Here is a 19,934-nt window from a genome sequence, read left to right as displayed (position 1 = left end):
CAGGTTGTGGTAGCAGAGTAACCACAGGTGCAAGATATTATATTAAGCATGGAGTTTTCACTTGATTTTGAAAAAAATATTTTCTTATAAAGAGGCTTAGGCAATGTCACACAAAATGCGGTTATTTGTTAGTTAATCCAAAAAATAAATTCTTACATTAATTACTTGCCTAATGTCATTTCCAAACCTTCATTTTCAGAACATAAATTAATTTTTTTTTTTATGAAAGATCTCCTGACCCTCCATAGACAGTGAGAACCGCTTCCTCTACCTGGACTAACATGGACTCACTAAGTGTGTGTGCCATGAGGGTAAGAAATTCTACATGCATACTTTGGATCTTCACACCCACTTGAACACAGCCAAATACATGAACTACACCATTTAAATGTATCAAGTGTTCCAAGTACAAAGACTTACGTGAGTGTGGGTATTTGGACAAAGCCTTGGAAGCTCGTGACGTGGGAGCATCTTCTCCTACTGGAAACCTTTTCAGGCTTTTGATTGGCAAACATGGCTTTATGTTTGAGATTATATCACCACCTGTTGGTATGATGTGCATTTTGACAGATTTTTATAAAGAAATTTTCTAAAATAAAAATACCCTTGCATGTTTGGACCACGTCCTTTGTATACTTTTGTAAATTTACATTATACTTTACTAATATAGTATTTTATAAAAGCAAGGTACTCACCGTAAGGTTTGCTAAGTAATTGCTTTGGCATCATCTAGAAACAAAAAGAGAGGTAAAACTGAATTGTTTTTATTCCTGAAAATAATGTACACTTTATTCTAACTGTCCTCACAAGAGAAAATGTGTTTGAGAGCATTTGACTTAGCAACTTGACATTTAATTAACATCAACCAATTGACCACAACAACCTAAGTGACAGACAAAAAAATAAAAATTTGAGACAGGCAGTATTGCATTTTGATAAAAATTCCAAACCTGTTTTATATAGAAAATAATAATAATAATAATAATTTATAAAATAATGTAAATATATTTTTACATACAAACAATATTTTAACAATCGATAAACAAAATCTTGTGATTTCATGAATGCAACTAGGTCAGGGGCAGGCTAAATTCTCATTTTGCCTTTTAATTACTCACATTTAGAGTTGTTTGATTTCGGGCTCGGATTCTCCCCAAAGACCCAGGAATTAGGATGATGTCCCTCAGTGTTGGACATGTAGGAGCTCAGAGAACTCTGTGCAGTCACAATGAGCTTCCTCCATGCCTGAAGAAGAAAATATAAATCAAATATTTAGAATTTTAAATGAAATAGTATCATCCCTAGACACCCAAAACCAGGTCTAAATGTGGTACCATGGTCTCAAACCAAGATTATATTGACACAGTGGGGTGCAGGTTCATCTGTTTCAGGCCATTCATTAGCTGTCCAATCACCTTATCAATGTCCTTCAGTGCACTGTCTAGCTGTAGAAGGAAACAACATCCTGTGTTACTCAACATCAAAGTTACACTAGCAACATCAACAGTCTTAAAATTTGAAAATTAGCTTCAAGCCAACTTTTTCACACACATTATGGAAGAAGTAAATGTTATAAGTAGGGCTGGGTATTGTCTCAAAACTTTGATATCGATAACTTGACATATACGGTTGCGAACAAATTTTTAATACCAATTTTATTAAATAAACTCTAACAGTTAAAATGATTAAAATAAAATATTTATAGTTTTCAGCTTGTTGTTTTTACAGAATCATATACTCATCTCCTGTGTCACTGCACAAAAAAGGAACAAAATATAATCAAACACAATATATCAGTGTATATAAGTTAAATAAAGCTTAAATAGTCTCTCAGTTTGGCAGTGTTGGTATGTTACTTATAAAAATTGCAATTAGTTAATAGTTTCATCAAATACAACATAAAAATAATCTAATTACGAAGGAAAGTAACTTCATTCAAATATGTCAAATAACTTGGATGTTCCCAATATAAAATGTTAACTGAATAAAGGGACACTACACTACTGAGTAGAGCTTTATATAGCTTTAGTAATTAAAAATAACCATGAATACATTTTCATTTCAATAATAAAAAAATATTATTATTCTAATATCAACAATATAAAATGCACTTAGGATTAATGGCAGCTGCTTGGTTCATGAATAATAATCACATTGCATGTTTATGGATTTGCTAAAAATTACGACTGGGATGACAATAGGTGAGTGATAGACAATAAGATAATACTTAGCGATTACTTTGGCCCATTACCAGATAAATTTCCGCTGGCAGTTTTTAAAAGCTGAAGAATTCAGAAAAAATACAAACAAAAATAGTGTTTACATGTTGTTGTATCACTTCTGTTTTATGTGTAAGACCCCTTGCCTCTCTAGCTCTGCACCTTTCTTTGCGTGTGAGTCAAAAGCATTGCTGACCGTGCACCTTCACAGCCATTGGAACGTCAAAATACAGGTATGCACTGCATCCATTATGATGAGCCTATAATAATTATAGTAAAAGCAGCAGTTTAATATCAGTAATGATAATGGCATTGTAACGGGGAAGTAAATTAGATTACCCGTTACCTGTGTAAAAATAAATAGCGTTAGTATCGCCTTTATTTACAGATTAACCACTTTATTTACAGAACAAGATGTATTTACTCTAGTATTGAGGAAATTCGATGGTTGCTTAAAAATTTAACTCAACACAGCCAGCCATAATAATGTTTATAGAAGTGAGTCTTGTATTTGGGCTGAATTTGTTTGCTTTACTGTGTGCACTTGCAGCTTGATCATGTATGTTTATGTGAGTAAGTGTTTGACTGAAGCAAGTGTGACAACGTCCATTGGTCTAAGTAATTATTGTAGATTCTGTTTACTCCAATGCTGTGAGGTCCTAGTTTGTGCCTATAGGAATCAGCTGTTCAGAATGCATTGCATAAACATATGGCCTGCAAAAACAGACACCTGTTACTTTTAATCAATAATAAAAGAAAAATAAAAGCTACAAAATAAATTTAAACACAATGATACTTATGTACTACTGCAATAGTATAAGTTACTATTTGGCAAAGTCTAATAACTACAATATACTTCGATTTTGTTTGAAGAACAAACTAAAATGACATACTTTTGAACAAAATCAGGCCGAACCAGCTCAAAAAAAAAAAAAAAAAAAAAAAAAAAATGGGGGCATAATGTTCTGAAACAGTAAACAGTCACTTTTCAAATTTCTTTTGCCCTCAGACAAATAACAAAAAGAAGCTTGTTTGAGGTATATCAGGGCCTTAACCTATTGTTTCTCAACCCTGGTCTCAACAAAATTAATGCCAAATGTATTTTAAAACAAAGCTTGAATTTCACAAATCAAAAAAATAAAAAAATGCATTGCAATTAATAGTGCTTACATTTTAATGCATTGTTTTTACAGGACTTGCATTTTTAAGTAGTGTATAGTTTCACTTTACAAATTAGTTTCCAAAAATTAAGTGGTTCAAATTCAACAGATAGCTCAGCAGCGCACATCCAGGAAACTGCAGGAAAAGCAGAAAAATTGAAGATTGGAAATGGTTTAACAGCAATGTCAATTTTGCATGGTCGTATAATTAGACTATCATCAAAAAAGGTATTTCACTAAAGGTATTTCTATTCAAAAGTGAAACTTGTATATTAATATAATTATTCATTACACACAGACTGATATATTTCAAATGTTTATTTCTTTTAATTTGATGATATAACTGAAAAACCCCCAAATTCAGTATCTCAGAAAATGTGAATATTTTGAAAAGGTTCAATAGTGAAGACATTTGGTGCCGCACTCTAAACAGCTAATTAACTCCAAAACACATGCAAAGGTCTTTAAATGGTCTCACAGTCTAGTTCTGTAGGCTACACAATCATGGAGAAGACTGCTGACTTCACAGTTGTCCAAAAAGACGACCACTGATACCTTGTGACAAGGAGGGCAAGACACAAAAGGTCATTGCAAAAAGAGGCTGGCTGTTCACAGAGCTCTGTGTCCAAGCACATTAGAGAGGTGAAGGGAAGGAAAACATGTGGTAGAATTTTTATATATATATATATATATATATATATATGTGTTGTATATATATATATATATATGTATATGTATATATATATATATATATGTATATATATATGTGTATATATATATATGTATATATATATATATGTATATATATATATATATATATATATATATATATATATATATATATATATAAAGTACAAGCAATAGGATAACTGCACATTGGAGAGGATTGTTAAACAAAACCATTCAAATATGTGGGGAAATTCACAAAGATTAGATTCACATTCAAGAGTCACTATGCACAGTCAGAGATGCAAGACATGGGTTTCTCGCTGTCGCATTCCTTTGTGTCAATTCACTCTTGAACAACAGACAGCGTCAGAAGCATCTTGCCTGGGCTATAGACAAAAACTGTGTTTTCTGAAGTCCAAGGTCAGTGCAGCCAAATACCAAGAGGTTTTAGAGCACTTCATGTTTCCTGCTGCTGACCAACTTTATGGAGATGCAGATTTCATTTTTCCAACAGGACTTGGCACCTGCATACCGGCACACACAGTGCCAAAGCTACCAGTACCTAGTTTTAAAGGACCATGGAATCCCTGTTCTTATTTGGTCAGCAAACTCACTGACAGCTTATCCCCATAGAAAATCTATGGGGTATTGTGAAGAGGAAGATGTGATATATACCAGACCCAACCACGCAAAAAGAGTGGGCTCTCATAACTTGGGCTCTCATAACACCTGAGCAGTGCCACAGACTGATGGACTCCATGCCAAGCCATATTGCTGCAGTAATTCAGGCAAAAGGAGCCCCAACTAAACATTGAGTGCTGTACATACTCATACTTTTCATATACTTTTTATAAATTAAAGATAACTATGACATGTAGGTAATTTCATCTGTTTCATCATTGTTAGCATTCACAGATAAAATAAATAGAAAGCTTTACTATTAGGCTACTTAAATCAATAAAAATAAATAAAACCAATCAAAAACAAAACATCAATCATCGTCATAATCTGTAAAGATTTTCTCTAAAAAGCGCATCTAATGAGGAGATGGCAACTCAGAACTCTTCAGCTGCTGACGGCACGCACTATAAAATGTTGCTGCTGCTGGCAGGTAAATAGAAGCCATCAAGCTGCTCTCTTTGACAGCCATGGGAGCACTCTCCTGTTGTTTCCACCAAAGTGGCAAAACTCAGCTGAAATGCAGCCCCATTTAGCCTACTGTGATGGTGTGTCCCAGGATCAATCAGTGTCTCCCTGGGAAACAACGAGAGCACCTGACCGCACCATCACCAGCTGATCAGTCACAGCTGCACCTCATCTAGAACTGGCAACCAAATCTCGTGAGGCACGCCAGTAGGAGAGCATGGTCTTTCAAGAGTAGAGATCAATGCTTGTCTTGTTCCTCCAAACAGCACAGTGTGACTGATCAGCCCCACGTAATCACAGCATGGACCCACTGAACTAAAAAAAGAGACAAAGAGAACTACAAGCACCAAGACACAGTTTGGACGTTTTGCACTGTTTTTCTGACACCATTGTAAATAAAACCACCTTTCTGGGTTTTTGTTTGTGCACCTCTGGTGCATGATTCTTCAACTTGTGACACTACATACTTTCACAAAAGTTCCTTCTGTTTAAACAAAACTTCTTTTGCTTTTGTTTCATTCCCACCTCCCAGGATACAGTTATCTGCAAAGAAATGGGCTATCTAATAATTTTAAGAATGAAATATTAAGATCATAATATTGATGCTAGGCCTAAATGGTTTCATAAAGCAGCTACACTATGTCAGCAAGAAAATGTCTGTATAGAAACTTAGCATTTACATATGAAAAAAGATCATTATGATTTTTTTATGAAATAGGAATTTTGAATAATGAAAATGTTTGTTGCTTAAAAAAAAAAAAATGGATGCAAAAGTATCAAGACTCAAAACACCAGTTTATTAGAAGGCCTGATGGAAATGAAATATAGCCTACTTTTTCAGTTATTGTTTTAATTATTTAGAAAAGCTACTTAAAAAAATTAAATAAATAACAAGACATTTTTAAATTTAATAGGCTAATTTTAAATGTAAATTATGTGCTAGCTGAAAAATCACCCTAAAACATATCATATACATTTCTTTTATTTTAACTTCAAATTGCGACATTGTTCAAGAATTTCTTATAAAAAAAAAAAAAAAAACACAATTAGGCCTACTGGTGAAAATGTCACAGTGTGATCGAACAGGATTTGGTTTACTCATGAGTGTGAGCGGAAAAATTAGCAGAGCGTTTTGCTTATGCCGTGCATGCCCTCACATGCTCTGGTGCCAACATGGACCGAGTTGCTTATCAGTACACACAGTTTTGTTGTTTGTCATAAGATGTTATTTTAGGAGCTGTGCAATTAATCAAAATACTTTTTGATTCTTTCACTCAAATCCATAAAAAGCCCAATTTCACATGTAAATCATTAAAATCGTGTAACCTGCATGCCTCAATGGTCAAAAGTGCACATGTCCCTTTAATTGCTTATGCTAAAGTGCCCTTTCGGCTCAATGTAGTCCACTCCTGGGCCACAGATAGTGCCCTAGCAACATTGCTTCGCCCCTGCACTTCCTGAGCTCTGTGCAAGACACTTGTCTAGAGCAATAAGGGAATTTTGCCACATTTTGTGTGTGCATTTGACCTGTTCATGCATACAGGTTAGTCAAGTCAAGTGGCTTTTTATTGTCATTTTTAACTACATATAGCTGTGCAGTGCATAGTGAAATGAGACAATGTTTCTCCAGGACCTGGTGCTACATGAAGTCACACTTACAACAAAAATTGTAAAAGGTTACTTAATTTTACTGAGTTGCACATGAAATTGGGATTTTGCTGAGAAGTGAAAGGTGACAAATAGAAAGGGGGCAGAAAGTATTTTGATTGCAAAAGCCCTAAAATAACCTTGGTACTTGTCCAGGCCCTTGTCATTTCTAGACTGGACTACTGCAATGCTCTTCTGGCTGGACTTCCATCAAACACAATAAAACCTCTACAAATGATTCAGAATGCAGCAGCACGGCTGGTATTCAATGAGCCCAAGAGAACCCATGTTACACCTCTCTTTATCTCCTTACATTGGCTACCTATTGCAGCTCGCATCAAGTTCAAGGCACTGATGCTTGCATATAGAACAACCACAGACTCGGCACCGGTCTACTTCCACTCACTATTACAAATCTACACACCTCTAGAAGTCTGAGATCTGCTAGCTTGAGCTGACGCCTAGTGGTACCATCTCAAAGAGGCTCGAAATCACTCTCCAGAACTTTCTCGCTTCTCTGTTCCTGGCTGGTGGAACGATCTTCCCGCATATCCGGAATGCTGGATCTCTGTCAATCTTTAAGAAACTGCTGAAAACTCACATCTTTCAGCAATACCTGACCTCATCATAAAAAAAAATATATATATATATATATATATATATACTCACTGTCTCTGTCTCACTTTTCCTCCCCTTGTTTATTCCTTCCTTCTGGCATGTACTAATTTGAACACTCCTGTGACTGGGTGATATAAGCACTTACTCTGTCTGTTTGTCTCTCAAAAAATGAATCGCTGTTGTACTCTCAATTGTAAGTCGCTTTGGATAAAAGCGTCTGCAAAATGACTAAATGTAAATGTAAATGTCTATCCTTGTTGTGTGATTCTTCCCCCCGTCACAAGATTAGTTATTTATTGTATTAACATAAAATGCAATTAAATTATGTATTTTTATAGGTTCATTGTAAACATTGCGACAGAGATGCAACCATGTTCATAAAAGTTGTGAGTAGTTTCCCGAACAACAACATAGCCAGCTGATTAAGCACCATAGTACAATGCATTGTTCTGGATACAAACTAGCCAAATTAGTAAACTTTTTTGAACATTGTCGCATCTCCGTTGTTTGTACCACGCAAGTTCAACAACATAGGCCATTATCATGTCATTTTACTTATCAAAGATCTCTCTGATGCTGCTATATTGAACATGGCACATATTGACCAATTTATTATTTTTTTGGTTCGCTATCATTATGCTTTGTCGCGGGTTCCCTCTATCGTCATACTCCTGGGTTTCCTTAGCTGTATATGCACATGTGCATTTTTAAAAAACACAGTTTAGAATGGACGAGGAAAAACACATAATTACAACGCATTTTACATGAATTAAAAATCGCAATATTGTTAAAATCTCATTATAAATCACATTAAGAGAGTCCATGTAAACAAACTCACTGTGACTGTTAAGATAACCTCATTAACCTTAAAACGAAAAACAAAACAAAAAAAAACAATACATACAATTTTCTCCAAAAAGGACAGACTGGCCATTAACACTATAACCTCAAAATGTATCATTTATCACTGTTATTCAATTAATCTCTCTATGTATTTTTTTACCAATAGCCTATAGAACATTTTTTGCATCATTCTGTCACAAAAAGCTACAATAGATTACAAAAGGAAGCATCGGACTGGTATTTTGGAATAAAAAGGTTACAATAATCTCTTTTGTTAAACAACAGGTTTAAAATGGGAATACAAGTGAAGTTTAGCTTTAGGAATTTTAATTGAAGCATGTTCAGCTTAACTTTAGCTAGATAACAAAAGGCTATCTGCTGCCATCAGGGCAAAAGTGTAATTCACTGCATTCACATGCTCCTCTGATGCCCTTATGTTAAAGTTATGCAAGTTAAAACACACAAACACACGTGCTATACTACAAAGATTTGTTGGGTTTGTCATTCAAGCATGGCACTGACATGAGCCACCAAAATATGTGTTCTGATTCGGTTCTGTACATACTGATTACTTAGGAACCAGTGCCATACTGGTACCCGGGTTCGTACCAAACCCCAACTAAGTACATACTGACCTCTGAATGCGGAAGATGAAGCCATTGCAACATGGTCAGAACTCTCCTTTCCATTGGAATGCCACTGTTAATGAAAAACACATTTGTACATTACATTCTTGTACATTACATGTATATAACCTGAAATATATAGCTATTTAAAGTGTATATATACACACAGACACACTAATATGTATATATATATATGTGTGTGTGAAAGAATCAACAGGGCAGTACAATTAGGCAAACCTTTAAGTTTAACACCTGCAGATATAGAAGTATAAGTTCATAAGAGTCTTAAAATAGTCTTATGTAAGATACCAAGGAAACAGGAAAGCTTAGAAAGATTATCTCAATCAATCTCTCCACTACTAACTCCACTCATTCTGACCTGTCCAGTTGTATTAATGTTCAGTAAATTTATGTACTAAGCACAGGCCTCCTCAATCATGGTTTGGGGCCAAAGGAAGTAGTCCTGAAAGCACTTTGCCCTTCTGTGAATTTGGTATGCAGCTGAAAAGTGCCTTTCATGTATGTTGAAATTTTTTCTCACAAATTACTAGCAAACCAGTTCAGGCTGTCTCTAAGTACAAGTGAAAATGCAGTCTGAAGGCCCTCTGTGAATGTCAATGAGGGAAACTTTGTGTTTCACTTCTAGGCAGGTGTAGGGCTTGCCAGAGAGCACATCAGAACAAAAATATTCACGATTTCCTCCAAGCCAAAATTTCAAGATTTCATAAAACAAAGTACTTTTGCCAGCTGTATAACTAGATTTTCATGTCATTTTAAGAAAATATAAGTTATTCTTGTCTGTGGATAAAAATTGTCAAAGCTTTGTGGTTATTGTAGGTGTTTGTTTTACTAGCCCACATGCCCACCTGCATGTCTCCATGACATTATGGTCCATAGATTTGAAAAGTCCTCATTTACTATAAATATATAGGATTTTTTTTCACACATTTAAACATCCACCAAGCTGAAATCATGAAATGGCACTAATGTGCACTCCTCGATAGGCCACATTATTTAAAAACTTGATTTTAAATCATGTGACTTTAAACTACCTTCAAACATTGTTTGCATTTGAGTTTGGATCATGTTGACTTACACTGGCCAGAAAAACGTACCAGCCTTTACTCCCTGTTTCACTGCTGTTATCCAGATCTAGAAATGGAAGAAAAACAGGTATCAAACCAAACGTGTTGTTCTGAGTCTTTTTGGTAAAAATCCATTTATTCATATCAAACTAAACAATTTCTAGGGATATAAGAGACTATTGTTCTGTGTGTTGGTTCATTTTCACATGTTTTGGCAAAACTGCGACAAGACTGGATAAGTTCCATCTATGATGGCCTCATTTACCGTCACAGCTCTGTCAGTAGAGTATAGAATCAGCCAGAAGAAAAATAAAGTTCAGTGAAAACTGAAAATTGGCTCCAGCTGTTGGGTTAATAGCTGACAGATGTGTTAGAGATGTCCTCTTTGTTTTCATGTAGCTTGCAAAAGATCTAAAAAAACATTATGCAGATGATCTTCTTACAGTTTTAGAACACTTGTGCCCTTAGATACTACTTATAATTTTCTCATTTCTTGCAATACAAATTAGTTCAGAAATTAAGTTCTGTGTAATAGAATGAATGACCCAGGGAAAAAAAAAGTATTAAACTGCAATTTACTACTCTGTCAGATTTTTAAGTACCAGATTTTAGTACAGTTTCAAGATGTACTGTACGGAGAAACTCTTTGTATGCATTGTGTGGAAGAATGGGCCAAAACCACATCTGAACAAACATCAAACATCAATCTTGAAGGTTTCATGGGCCTCTTTTATGAACTCTAAACTTTTTATTGGATTCAAGTCAGGTGATTGGCTGGGCAATTCTAACAGCTTTACTTTTTATTATTGTCTCACTGAAATGTCCACCTCATTTCATCTTTGTCATCCTGCTAGATGGCAGCAGATTTTGATCAATTCATCCTTTTAATTATAAGTTTTTTCCCAGTACTGCACCATGATGTTTTGAGGTGATGTGTAGTGCCATTTGAGAAAAAAACTCACAGGTTGTCCTCCCCACCATCGATGCTTAAGCTTTTCCTTCCCACGAATGTTAAAATTGGCCTCAAAGCCAGGGTCATGCATCGAGTTACCCACAATTCCATGCGACTCAGGATAAAGACCCTAATGCAAAGAAAAAAAAAATCATAAGAAATAGGTTCACATCACATGGTTTAGCAGGCAACAGAAATATTATCATGTAGAGTGGTGCTTTCTAAGTTCTAATATGAACACCACTTTTGTAGAATTTGAATCCTACAAAAAAAGTCTTAAAAAACTTGTAAAATGTAACAAAGAACACATTTATTACATACTGTTGTAATTGTATACAAATTTGGGTAGGTTTTGGTGGGGTACACAGGTCTCATGTATGGTGCGTGAGTTCCACATGATCCTATAACAGAAATGTCAATCATTAGGCATTCGTTTAGTACAATAAATTGTTAATTTAGCACAGGTGGAATACATGAACTTATTGTTTGAACAAGATTGTGCCTAAAAATTGAGTTTTCCTGTAGTAAATTTAGGGTCTCAGACAAATCACAGAAAAAGGTTTGTTGTAGACTGTTGGCTAGTGTTTAGGGTGTTAAATCAGCATTTTATTACTTAAGATTATTTATCGAAATTACAACTTGCTGTCAATTCCAAACACACAAAAATATTGAAGAAGCACCATAATGTCCACAACTGCTTGACTTTTTATAAATAAACTACATTATCACACAACTCCCTAAATAAAGTTAGATAGTATAACTATCCACATACATACCGTCTCAGCAAATTCTGTTATGTACAACTAATTGGTATTTATTTTTGATGAATATATATATTGTGTAATACATTTTATATTTTCTCAACGGACTGACAGCTTAGTATTTATTCAGTTTGTTGATTTTGTTTATGTTATGTTTGTTGACAAAACATAAGTCTTACTAAGTTTCTCAATATTGGGGATCACCATGCTTCCTCTTTTCATGTAAGATGCACGAAAGCCATCAACAGACAACATGATGATAGGCAGCCGAACAAACCTAGATACACAGAAATAAACATTAATTCTTCAGTTACAAACTAAATTAAAAATGTATATTTTTTGCTTATATTTGTCCTAATCAATAGTTGACAGATAAGTCTTTCATTTGCTCTTTTTATAACAACCTTTGACTATTAATATGATTAGGTTCTAAAAACACATTAACATTAATTGTGTTAATCAGCCAGTCCTCCCAATAAGGTTTTTGGTCAAACAGAAGCCCAGTATCTATCTTAACTCTTTTAATAGTGTTTGCCATTATTCAGCACTTCACAGCATTAAATACATAAACATTTCCTTGTCTTTTAGTATGTAAAGTACAGCTGTGACCTAAGATATAAGTGTGGTGGACTTGGTGTTGAATATAAAAAGTTTAGTGATGTTTGTTACTGAAATCACAATTGTCTCTCACCCGGCTGGACACTCGTGGTTTTTAATCTCTTCACACTCTTCCTGCAACCAGGGAATGTCCCCTAATACACGGAGGAAGTCATACAACATGAGGTGACGGGACACATTTCTTCATATACACAAACATGCCAGACCCCACTCTTATGATTGTAGTAGTCTGGGTAAAAGCTCTTAAGAACTTGACTGGAAGTTATTAACCATCTTCCCATCCCCATATGGATTATACACACTCTATCAAATCAAAATCAATCAAATATAACAAACACAAATCAAAAATACCAGTAATGGGTGATAGCCACTTAAATCAAAACATTCTAAAACTTCTACATTAAATTATTTCTGATAAACATTATACTAATTACATTAAAAAACTGCAAATACTTTTTATTTTTCCAGTTTGCAGAAACACTCAAAGCATACCTTTGCAGAGAGACCTGTAGTTGGTGCAACAGTCTCCTTTAGCCATGCAGTCCTCTGAGCAGTGACAGGCATGCTGTTCATTGCGAGTTTCACCACAGCGGTCTTTACTGCACTCAAAGCCCCCAGCTAAGGAAACAAAACAACAATAACAACAACAACAAAACACACACACACACACTTCTTAAACATAAAACCTAAGCCATGTGAAATTAAAATGAAACTGTTACAGAGCCTGGTACAAGTATTACTTCCTCAGCCTCAGACATTTTTATATATCCCAATTAAAAGGAAAAACCTTACCTGTTTTCAGGCAGTGTTCATCAAAGTCGGGGCAACAGGTACTGTATGTTTTACACAGGTTGTCACAGCGACAGTTTGGGGGTTCGCTTTCCACTAGTTCAAAGCATCTGTTTTTGCAGGAACCTGACAGGCTGTTAAATGGATAGTCAGAAAGAACTTCGAGGACCGAATCAAGTTTAAGGAAGAGGAAGAGACATAGAACATAAAAGATTTGAGATTAGAGATTTTAAATCTAACAACACACATCACCAAAAAGGCTAACTTTATAAAATGTTGGTGCAAACATTCATAAGTGCTCTGCTCTGAAGCTGAAGACATAAGGGAGTTAAAATCTTAATATTGGCTTAGTTAGAGCAAAGCCAATATTTCAAACACAAGCTAAAGGGGCAACAAAAGTGGTCTTATTTGAATGTTCCTTGCATCGCATTACTACCAACATATATCAACTGACATGATCATCAAAACCTCTCACGGAGTCAAAATCAGGGCTAAAAGTGCAGTCTGAACTCGTGTGTGGCATATCAAGATGCTGATTAGACATGATTGCACAAGTGGGTCTTTGGCCTTTTATTGTGGACAGCCTCTCAAAATTTGAGAAACAGTTGATTGTAACCTGTGGAATGTTGCTCCACTCCACTTCAATGATTTTGCGTATGTAAGTAATACGATTTTAAAATCTATCCGATGTTTGATAGGGATCCAGTGCAGTGTTGACAGAACCGGGCTAATATGATCATACTTCCTAGTTCTAGTAAGGACTCTAGCTGCTGCGTTTTGGACAAGCTGAAGTTTGTTTATCAAGCATGCAGAACAACCACCCAATAAAGCATTACAATAATCTAACCTCGAGGTCATAAACACATGAATTAATATTTCTGCATTAGAGGTTGAAAGCATAGTTCGTAATTTAGATATATTTTTAAGATGGAAAAACGTTTTAGAGATGCTGGAAACATGGTTTTTGAAGGAAAGATTGCTGTCAAACAGCACACCTAGGTTCCTAACTGATGATGAAGAATTTAAGAGAGCAGCCAATGCATCATCCGATGATAGAAGCAGGTCATTAGAAACTCTAATGTGAGCAGTCTCAGTACTATGGTACGGTCTAAAACCTGATTGGAAATCCTTGCAGATACCATTTTTTTTCTAAAAAGGAATACAGTTGTGAGGATACTACCTTATCTTTGACAGAAAAGGAAGATTAGAGATTGGTCTGTAATTTACTAAGTCTTTGGGTTCAAGATGTGGTTTCTTAATAAGAGGCTTAACTACAGCCAGTTTGAATGTTTTGGGAACATATCCTAATGACAATGATAAATTAATAATGGTCAAAATAGGATCTATGACATCTGGAAGCTTCTTCTTCTTCTTCTTCCTCTGCTTATTCGGGGCCGTGTCGCGGGGGCAACAGTCTAAGCAGGGACGCCCAGACTCCCCTCTCCCCAGACACTTCCTCCAGCTCTTCCGGGGGAACACCGAGGCGCTCCCAGGCCAGCCGAGAGACATAGTCCCTCCAGCGTGTCCTAGGTCTTCCCGGGGCCTCCTCCGTGGGACATGCCCGAACACCTCCCTTGGGAGGCGTCCGAGAGGCATCCGGAACAGATGCCCGAGCCACCTCAGCTGGCCTCTCTGGAGGATGTGGAGGAGCAGCGGGTCTACTCCGAGCTCCTCCCGAGTGACTGAACTCCTCACTCTATCTCTAAGGGAGGAACCTATTTCGGCCGCTTGTATCCGGGATCTCGTCCTTTCGGTCATGACCCAAAGCTCATGACCATAGGTGAGAGTAGGAACGAAGATCGACCGGTAAATCGAGAGCTTCGCCTTGCGGCTCAGCTCCTTCTTCACAATGACAGACCAGTACAGCGACCGCATTACTGCAGAAGCTGTCGATCTCTTGTTCTATCCTTCCCTCACTCGTGAACAAGACCCCAAGATACTTAAACTCCTCCACCTGAGGCAGGAACTCCCCACCAACCTGAAGGGGGCAAGCCACCCTTGTCCGACTGAGAACCATGGCCTCAGACTTAGAGGTGCTGATTCTCATCCCAGCCGCTTCACACTCAGCTGCAAACCGCCCCAGCGCACACTGTAGGTCTTGGCCAGATGCAGCCAACAGAACAACATCATCAGCAAAAAGCAGAGTAGCTATTCTGTGGTCACCAAACCAGACCCCCTCCGGCCCCCGGCTGCGCCTAGAAATCCTGTCCATACAAATAATGAACAGGACCGGTGACAAAGGGCAGCCCTGTCGGAGTCCAACATGCACTGGGAACAAGTCTGACTTAATGCCGGCAATGCGAACCAAGCTCCTGCTCTGATCATACAGGGATCGGACAGCCCATAGCAAAGGGCCCCTTACCCCATATTCCCAGAGCACCCCCCACAGGACACTCACGAGGAACCCGGTCGAATGCCTTCTCCAAATCCACAAAACACATGTGGACTGGTTGGGCAAACTCCCAGGAACCCTCCAGCATCCTGAAGAGGGTATAGAGCTGGTCTAGTGTTCCATGTCCAGGGCGAAACCAGCATTGTTCCTCTTAAAGCTGAGGTTCAACTATCGGACGGATTCTCCTCTCCAGTACCCTGGCATAGACTTTCCCAGGAGGCTGAGAAGTGTGATCCCCTATAGTTGGAGCACACCCTCCGGTCCCCCCTTCTTCTTAAAGAGGAACCACCACCCCGGTCTGCCAGTCCAGAGGCACTGTCCCCGTGTGTCAGAGGCGTGTCAACCAAGACAGCCCTACAACATCCAGAGACCTGAGGTACTCGGGCGGATCTCATCCACACCTGGTGCCTTGCCACCGAGGAGCTTCTCAACAACCTCAGTGACCTCAGCCAGGGTGATGGTCGAGTCCCCCCAGGTCCCCGGCCTCTGCTCCTCAGTGGAAGACGAGTTGGCGGGATTGAGGAGGTCCTCAAAGTATTCCTTCCACCGCCCGACAATATCCCCAGTCGAGGTTAGCAGGTTCCCACCAGCACTGTATATGGTGTTGGCAGGGCACTGCTTCCCTTTTCTGAGGCGCTCTGACGGTTTGCCAGAACCTCTTTGAGGCCGTCCGATAGTCATTTTCCATGGCCTCCCTGAACTCCTCCCAGACCCGAGTTTTTTGAGCTGCACAACCACCCGGCCAGCGGTCCGCTTGGCCCACCGGGTACCTGTCAGCTGCCTCAGGAGTCCCATGAGCCAACCAGGCCCGATAGGATCTATGACATCTGGAAGCAAATCTTTTAATAGTTTAGATGGAATAGGGTCTAACATACATGTTGCTGGTTTAGTACGTTGCTAAGTTTGTATAAGTCTTCTTCTCCTACAATAGAGAATGAGTGTAATTTTTCCTCAGGGGATCTAAAGCTCACTATCTGATGTGAAACTGTAGTTGATGGCTGCATAGTTACAATTTTATCTCTGATGGTATCAATCTTAGAAGTAAAGAATTCATGACTCATGAAGTCATTACTTCTATACTCTTGGGGAATGTTAGCACCTGTTAACGTTTAATTATTTGTTAATTTAGTTACAATATTGAATAAATACCGGGGGTTGTGTTTGTTTTCTTCTAAAAGAGATGAAAAGATCTTGCAATTTTTAATTTTTAATGCTTTTCTGTATGACAGGATACTCTCCCGCCAGGCAATATGAAATACTTCTAATTTACTTTTTCTCCACCTGCGCTCCATTTTCTGGGCTGCTCTTTTAGGGTGTGTGTGTTTTCATTATACCATGGAGTCAGATTGTTTTCATCTTTTTTAAGTGCATCCCAAACATGCTCAAAGGATGACATGTCCTGTGAGTATGCTGGCCATGCAAGAACTGGGATGTTTTCAGCTTCATGAAATTGTGTACAGATCCTTACAGCATAGGGCTGTGCAATATCATGCTGCAACATGAGGTGATGGGCCTCAGGATCTCATCGAGTTATCTTTGAGAATTCAAAATGCCATGAATAAAATGACCCGGTGTTCACTGTTCATAACATACGCCTACTCATACTATAACCCCACCACCACATAGGATGGCTTCTGACATTGAGCAAACATTTTTTGGTTAAGGCAACAGATTGTTGCAGCAACTGTCCAGATGGCTGGTCTTAGACAATCTTGGAGAAGATGGTGGATGTGGAGGTCCAGGTCCTACATGCGACAACAGTGACCATACTTAATATGAATGAATTTCAGAAGTCTGTTTTTACAAATTATATCCTATGAAAATGCCTGAACTACCCCATAAGTATTGTACTCTACAAAAGAACATTTCACAATTAACTGTTTTGTCAGCTTGGCTCATTAAAAAAAAAAAAAAAAAAAAAGTTTTAAATAGAGGCAGTTATAATTCAGTTTGCTTTGCAATTCTGTCTGTTTGGTGCTGGCTGCGCATTATGAGTGTGATTTTTTTTTCTATTCTTCTTCTTATTGTTATTATTATTATTATTATTAATAAAGAAATGTGTCTTTGACTGAGGGAAAATAACTAAGTAAACTGAGATAATAGACTCAAATTTACAGGGGCTTTGCTGGAGACAGAGAATAAAACCATCCATTATCCATTATTAAGTCCATGATCTCACAAGTCAGTGATCTGAGCAGCCATATGAGTGACAAACAACAAAATGTTATTTCTTTATAAATTATATAACAACAACATGGAAAACAGACAAAACAGAAAACAGAAGAAGAGTTATTTGAGAAAAGGGAATACTGACATAATAGGCGCGGACCTATAACGGAACTAATATCATAACATAATTTCCTATTTTTGTGAAAAAGGCCTATTGGCCTCATGTATAAAAACAGACCATATAAGCAGTACTGTCAAGAAAAATACACATAAAAATGAACTCAAATCAAATAATGTAAACTGTAAAATAGCCTGAAGGTAAGTACAGCTATTATATGCGCTCATACACATCATCATTATTGTACATTCATAAATTTGAAGTCCTTTAAAAAAAAATTCTATTTTTTTTATTGTCTGAACGCATATTAACCAGAAAGTGTGTAATCGATCATCTAGATAAAAGCAAGGTTTAAAGCAGTTATGCCTAAAATTTTTCATTATATTCAACAGATTGCTCAAGATGAAATGTATGAATGTTTTGAATATGTAATCAAAAGAAAGTAATTTGGAGTTCCCCATGAAAAAAATAAATAAAATAAAAAATAAATAAATAAATAAATAAATTATTATATATGAAGAGATATATATATGAAGAGATTATTTGCAAAAATTAAGTTAAACTGCATTTGAGTTATTTTGGATTACGTAGTTCATTCTTGATCTGTGTATCCAATATGGCAGACCACTTATGAACAGCAGCCCACAGAAAAAAAGGCCGCTAACGCAGATACCTTAGGTAGTAGTTCTAGCAACTCCGACAACACTCCATATTGTGTTACGCCTAGATGCGTGATCCTCAAATGTATAATAAAACAGATAGTCTAGATAATAGTATTATACCACTGAAAACTATTTTTAAAATGTATGTCCTTATACGTTTTAATTAGCATACTGAATGCACATTTAGTATTAAACCCATACCCAAGTTGTAAATTGCCCTGCAACCACTTTCATGTTTGTTATTGATTGCACACGGCGTAAATGTAATAATAATTCATACATTGAGCACACATATTCTTGCATAAACACATTCTGGTATAACAATATAAAAACCACATGCAGTGAAAGACTCATCCGATGATCCTGCCTTGCCGGACCGTCTGACCACATACGCCTCACACTCAGGGCACCGCGAAAAAAGATATAATACGGAGAATACCTGCATACGGACACACCGTGAGAGAAGACACATATCGCAGAATACATGGTAAAAGATAAAGCAAATTCACCTCATTTAACTTTTTGACTGAAATGTAAAATGCGCACCACTTCACATATTCCAACACAGGACGTTCGAGAAAATGCAATAGCATGCCTATTAGACTTAACTTTTACGTCTGCGACCAAGAGGAACGATTTTCAAACAGTCGAATATAAATATTTGCAGCTGCCACTAAAATACCTTTATAGCCGTATTCTGGTACTAATTAAACAAACAAGAAAAAGTTATAGTTATATTAATTATATCTATAAAAATGCATAAAAAGTCTTTGTAAGAAGTTTAACAGAATAACGTAAGCGTTACCGATTACCAAAACCATCTTGCCTTACCCATTTCAGTTGCAGCATGGTTGATGTGTCTGGTCCCCGACTCTCTGCTACACTGAGTACTCAAATTACGGCACTATATTCCCTTGTACTTTACCCTCACACCAGGAAACATGAACTACGTCACATCTGGCAAACCAGTGACGAAATTCACTGGCAGACCATTCCTTTTATTAACAGTACCAAAACACTTATCAGGCATTCATTTTACTTGCACAAGCGCGCACACACATAAAATAATAACGAATGCTTTATTTTAACAGTAAGATTCCTTTATTGGATTTCAAACTGTAGCGGTACAAGCGGTATTCCGTTCAGGTTTCTATTTAACATTTTGTTGGGGACAAAATTGGTAAAAACCTCAATTTTACACCTGCTGTGTTGTAGTTTAGTCAGGAAATGTTCTGAACATGTAAAAATAAAAACAACATTTAATGAAACTAAGGGTCTAGGACCCCAAGCAATAATAAAGTAGAACAACAAAATAGGTGGATGTCAATGAATGGTGTGTACGTCTGAGTTATCTATACTACTTGCATGTTTTAACAAACATTGGGAAACTACAGAAGAAACCAAAAAGTGATTATTTTTGTACAGACCACAAATACAGGAAACTTAATCACAATGAAAGG

At 37.0% G+C, this 19,934-nt stretch overlaps 1 protein-coding gene across 1 annotated transcript; it reads right to left on the bottom strand.

Annotated features, from left to right (window-relative positions):
• Positions 1-2,878: 2,878 nt before the first annotated feature.
• On the bottom strand, positions 2,879-19,420 carry enpp2 (ectonucleotide pyrophosphatase/phosphodiesterase 2). Its single transcript, XM_043261669.1, has 11 exons — positions 19,306-19,420; positions 18,811-18,913; positions 13,137-13,292; positions 12,837-12,962; positions 12,418-12,478; positions 11,906-12,003; positions 11,287-11,366; positions 10,976-11,095; positions 10,025-10,080; positions 8,938-9,001; positions 2,879-2,935 (listed from the first exon to the last, which is right to left on the bottom strand). The coding sequence occupies exons 1-11, from the start codon at positions 19,321-19,323 to the stop codon at positions 2,879-2,881; spliced, it is 939 nt and encodes a 312-aa protein (XP_043117604.1). The 5' UTR covers positions 19,324-19,420.
• Between the last annotated feature and the right edge of the window lie 514 nt (positions 19,421-19,934).

This window comes from Puntigrus tetrazona, chromosome 16 (genome assembly GCF_018831695.1).
Source record: "Puntigrus tetrazona isolate hp1 chromosome 16, ASM1883169v1, whole genome shotgun sequence".
NCBI classification, from domain to species: Eukaryota; Metazoa; Chordata; class Actinopteri; order Cypriniformes; family Cyprinidae; genus Puntigrus; species Puntigrus tetrazona.
This window is presented reverse-complemented; position numbering and strand designations above follow the sequence as displayed.

What these genes read in the sequence shown, in the direction of transcription:
- enpp2 (XM_043261669.1), bottom strand. An exon ending in CCCCAATATTGAGAAACTTA is followed by an intron (nt 11,367 to 11,905) that starts GTAAGACTTATG and finishes TTTCTGTTATAG; the next exon opens with GATCATGTGGAACTCACGCA. An exon ending in GGTACGTTTTTCTGGCCAGT is followed by an intron (nt 9,002 to 10,024) that starts GTAAGTCAACAT and finishes TTTCATTAACAG; the next exon opens with TGGCATTCCAATGGAAAGGA.